At 75.0% G+C, this 4545-nt stretch overlaps 1 protein-coding gene across 1 annotated transcript; it reads left to right on the top strand.

Moving 5' to 3' along the window:
* The first annotated feature begins 204 nt into the window (after window positions 1–204).
* FAM110A (family with sequence similarity 110 member A) lies at window positions 205–4039 on the top strand. Its single transcript, XM_067307746.1, has 2 exons — window positions 205–248; window positions 1691–4039. Exon 2 carries the CDS (start codon window positions 1847–1849, stop codon window positions 2909–2911), a length of 1065 nt encoding a protein of 354 aa, XP_067163847.1. The 5' UTR covers window positions 205–248; window positions 1691–1846; the 3' UTR covers window positions 2912–4039.
* Window positions 4040–4545: the final 506 nt, after the last annotated feature.

Here is a 4545-nt window from a genome sequence, read left to right as displayed (position 1 = left end):
CCCCGCACGTTTGCAGACCGCGGCGCGGGGCCGTCGCGGCCGTCGGGGCCGGGCTCGGCGCGGAGCCGCTTCGCCGCCGGGGCCGGGCAGCGCGGGGGGGGGGGGGGGCGGCGGCAGCGCTGCTCCCGCCCCGGGAAGGGCCCCGCGTCGCTGCGAGCAGGAAGCTGTGCGAGCAGGTAGCGCGGCCGCCGGGGCCGCCCCGTCAGCGCGCCCGGGCACCGGCACCGGCACCGGCACCGCTGCGGCCGGTGAGTGCCCGCGTTTCCCCGGCCCTCGGCGGGGCGGCAGCGTCGCCCCCGCCGCGGCCACCGGCGGTGGGGTGGGGTGGGGTGGGGGGCAGAGCCGGGGGTCGCGGGGAGCCCGCGGGGGGGGGGGTCGCGGGGCTGCTGCGGACGGGCTCAGCGCGGCCCCCACCTCGGGGCGGCCGGGAGCCCGGGACTTTCCCGGGCGGAGCGCGGAGCAGCGCTGGGGCGGGCGGGAAGTGCCACAGTGGCAGTCGCGGCTGTCCCTCCCCGGCAAGGGCACCGTCCCCGTCCCGTCCCTGTCCCCACACCCGGCCCGCCGGGGCACGACGGGGCCGGCGGCCCTGGGGGGCTGCGGGACCCCCGAGGGGACCCCCCCGGCGAGCGGCCGCCGCCTCTCCGCGCCGTTGGGGAAGGCCGCGGTGCGTGTTGTGCTTGGCGGGCGCCCAAGGACATGAGGTTCCTGGGTCTCCAGCACGGATCCAGGGCTCTGCACGGCTCCTGGCACATGCCGGCTGGGAAAACAGGAGCAGGAAACCCCCCTGGGGCTTTCCAGAGGGGCCCGAGCGCAGGGAGCCCGCAAGCCGCCCCAGCCCCCCCGGCCCCTTGGAGGCTTTTGCCCGCTCGTCCGGGGCCTGTGGCTGGGGGGCTCTGGGGGCCTCGGCACCCTGCCGGCTCCTGGCACCTCGCTGCGCTGGGGCCGGCCCAGCCCAGCGTGCCGTGGCCCCAGGGAGCCCCCACCGCGCTGCCTTTGCTCCCCTGCACGGCTGCAAAGCCGGGAGGCTTGCACGGCTGCAAATCCACCTGGCTGAGGGAAAGGGCCCTGCAAATGTGGCCGATCCCCCAGGATCGAGCTGCCCCCGCCGCGCGCTGTCCGGCAGTGGGGGTCTCACGGGGCAGCCGTGCAGCGCCGGCGGGGGACAGCGGGGACCGCGCTCTGTTTCCCCCTTGCAAACCAGCGGCATCCTCGCTCCCCCCTTCCCAAAGGAGACGGGGCTCAGCCTGCCGGAGCAGGAGAGGGAAGGGAGCCTGCCCCAAAACCTCCGAGGAGGCCGCCCGCCGTGGGGCTGGGCCCCGATCGCCCCTCGGCTGGCGGGTCGGGGGCCGCGGGGCAGCGATGCCAGCAGCGCGGCAGCCTTTCTCCGCTCGCCACGGCCGCCCGCCGGCTCGGTCCGCCGCGCGCACCGGGCCCCATTGGCCGAGGTGCCGTTTGAAGCAGGCTTGCTCCGCGGATTGGCCGGGGGGACGTTTTGGGGACGCCTCGGTGGCGGGCGGAGGCGTGGTCCCTGCCTTGAAATAGGAAGCCGGGCGCCGGCCTCGGCGGGCTGGCGGCGCAGACCGAGCGGCTCCGCACGGCTTTGTCTGGCCCCGGCGGGCGAGCGGCGGCACCGGGGGCCGCGGGGAGCCCAGCCGCCGCCACTGCTGCTAACGCCGACCCCTCTTTGCAGCCGGCGGCTCCTGACCGCGGGGCGGACGCTGCCCGCAGCATCGCCGCCCGACCTGCGCTGCGGGATCCGGTGCCGGCGTCCCGCCTCGCCGCCGCCGGGCACTCCCGCGACGCGACCCTGGATGGGCGGCGCGGGGCGGCGCGCCCGGCGGGGACCATGCCCGTGGAGACCCTGCAGGCCGGCGGCGTGATGAAGGGGGTGGCGGCGGCGGCGCCCTTCACCTCGGCCATGCCCTTCCGCATCCTCAACAAGGGCCCCGAGTACTTCCGACGGCAAGCGGAGACCGGCGCCAGGAAGCCCAGCGCGGTGGAGAGGCTGGAGGCCGACAAGGCCAAGTACGTGAAGAGCCAGCAGGTCGCCAGCACCAAGCAGGAGCCGGTGAAGCCGCTGCTGCTCAAGCAGCCCCTCTTCGCGCCGGGGGTGCGCCGGGCCATGCTCACCCCCTGCCGCAAGGCGCCGCCGGGGCCCCGCCGCGTGGAGCCCGCCGGGCCCAAGAGCTCCCTGAACCTGGACATCCTCAACAACCTCATCAACGTCTGCGACAGCCCCTTCCCCAAGGCGGAGAGCCCGCGGGGCCGGGAGCGCAAGGGCAAAGCGGAGGGGCTGGAGGCGACGGGCGCGGAGGCGGCCGGGCACGGCCCCGCCGAGGGCACGAGCAAGGTGTCGGAGAGCTCCGCCGGCTCCAGGCCCTCCGGCTCGGTGGCCGTGCGCCGGGTGGACGTGCGGCCCTGCGGGGCTCTGTGGGCTCGAGCGGCCCCCGCCGTCGCGGCGGCGGCAGCAGCGACGTCGCCGTCGACGCCCGGCCCCGGCGGCTCGCGGAGCTCGCCCAGCCGCAGCCCCCGCGACGGGCGCCCCGACGGCGCCCGCCGCCAGACCCCGCTGCACCGCTCCAAGTCGGACCTGAGCGACCGCTATTCGCGGGCCACCGCCGACCTGGAGCGCTTCTTCAACTACTGCGGCCTCGACCCCGAGGAGGTGCGGGACATTGGCATGGAGCGCTTCGCCCGCGCCGCCTCCGACATCGTCTCCGTCAAGTTTCACAGCGTGAGCACGGCCAGCTCGGAGGGCGCCCGCTCGCAGCGCAGCGCCGCCACCCTCGAGGAGCGGCCGGCCGAGCGCATGCCCTACGGCATCTCCGTCATCGAGCGCAACGCCCGCGTCATCAAGTGGCTCTACGGGCTGCGGCAAGCCAGGGAGCCCCAGGTGGTCTCCAACGTATAGCGACGCCGCCGGCGCCGAGGGTTCGAGCGAGCGCGCGGGCGCCGCGGGACGGCGGGACGGGGAGGAGGCGGTGCCCGAGCCCCCGGGTGGTGCAGGCTGCACCCCCGGGACGTCCTGACTGTTATAGGACCCTCGAATTTAGCCCCCGGCCCCTCCTGCCCCCTCCCCTGCCCCTGCCCTACACCCCTGTTTGCAGAGCTCAGATCCGAGCAAGAGGGGGGATCCCAGCCAGGCTGCGGGTGCTTCGCGGCGGCCCTGCGCCCGCCCCGGCCCGTGGAGAGCTTTGCTTCCCCATGGATCTGGCTCGCTAAAATCCCCAAGGCGGCAGCAGCAGCGAAGAGCCGGGTCCCCGTGAGCGCGCGGGAGGGCGGATGGTCTGTGTGCACCTGCTGAGCTCGTGCTGCGCTGCACTGCGGGGTGCGTGGCCGTGCACCGCCGGGAACGCGCTGCCCCATCCCGCTCCCGTGAGCGGCCGTGCACCGCTGGCCCCGGGGCTGGGAACGCGCTCCCCTCTCCCACGGGATGCCATGCACCTGCCTGGTGGCTCCCCAGGATGCCCCGAAGCGCCGTCCGCCTCTGCTGCCGTTGCGGTGGTGTTTGCAGGGGCAGAGCGAGCAGGGCAGTGCTCCCCGTGTCTGCACGGAGCAGCGCGACGCCCGGGGCGGCTGCTGGCCCTCCCGGCGTGGAAGCCGCCGCGGGAGCCTGTGCCCAGCGCAGTCCCTCGTCCTGCCCCGCAGACCCGCTGGGCTCCTCCGGGGCAGGCGCACGGAGACGTTTTGTGGAGCAGGAGCTGCCTCCGCAGCGAGGCCCCGTGCTGCGCGGGGACAGCGCCTCGGCTGATCCCGCCACCCAGGCCGACGGAGGCGCAGGGGAGGAATCTTCCCTCCGCGGAGCTGCGAGCGACCCAGGCCTGCGCGTGTGGCCGCCTGGGTTTATATCTCTCTTTTTATAAGCTGGCAAGCAAAAAAGCCCCCAGGATCTGGCCACGCTGTGTCCCCTTATTTATGAAGTTGGTTATGTTGGTCTCCTCCTCATCTCTCCTGTTTTTGCTGAAGTCTGAGCTGTAAAAACGACGACACAAAAAGGAAGAACAACGCAGCTGGTTTTATTAAAGTTCTGTGCTTTGGAGGCCGTGTGCGTTGCTGTCTCTGCGGGCAGCGGGGAGCGGCCGGGCCGAGCTCCCGGACGCCCCCGCTTGGACCCCGTGTTGGGGGATTGCCGGGAACGGGAACGGGGAGAGGGGCCGCTCCTCGGCGGCAAAGCGGCACCCGCCCGCGCGCGGGGGCGAAACGCTGCAGCATGTTGGGCACCTGGGCGGTCGGCGGGGAGCAGCGCGTGCCCGCTCCCGGAGAGCCGCGGCGTGCCGGCGCGGGGCCCCACGGGCACGGCGGGGCGGGCGCTCCTGTGCCAGCAGGTCCCGGCCGCGGGAATCCCCGGCGCGGCGCCGGCAGCGCCCCGGGAGCGCCGCGCCAGGCTGACCTCGCGCAACCGGGGACTTTCTGCCTCGGCTCCCCGCGCCGAGCCCCTGCCCCCGCGGCGATCGGAGACCTCCCAGCGCGCCGGGGCGGCACGCGGGGCTGGCGAGGTGCACGGAGCGCTTTGCAGATGGAAAGCGCCCGGCTGGGCTCCGTGCC

Source organism: Apteryx mantelli, chromosome 18 (assembly GCF_036417845.1).
Source record: "Apteryx mantelli isolate bAptMan1 chromosome 18, bAptMan1.hap1, whole genome shotgun sequence".
NCBI classification, from domain to species: domain Eukaryota; kingdom Metazoa; phylum Chordata; class Aves; order Apterygiformes; family Apterygidae; genus Apteryx; species Apteryx mantelli.
This window is presented reverse-complemented; position numbering and strand designations above follow the sequence as displayed.

Bases quoted from the DNA above. Each gene is read 5' to 3' on its own strand.
- FAM110A (XM_067307746.1), top strand. From the start codon at position 1,847: ATGCCCGTGGAGACCCTGCAGGCCGGCGGCGTGATGAAGGGGGTGGCG.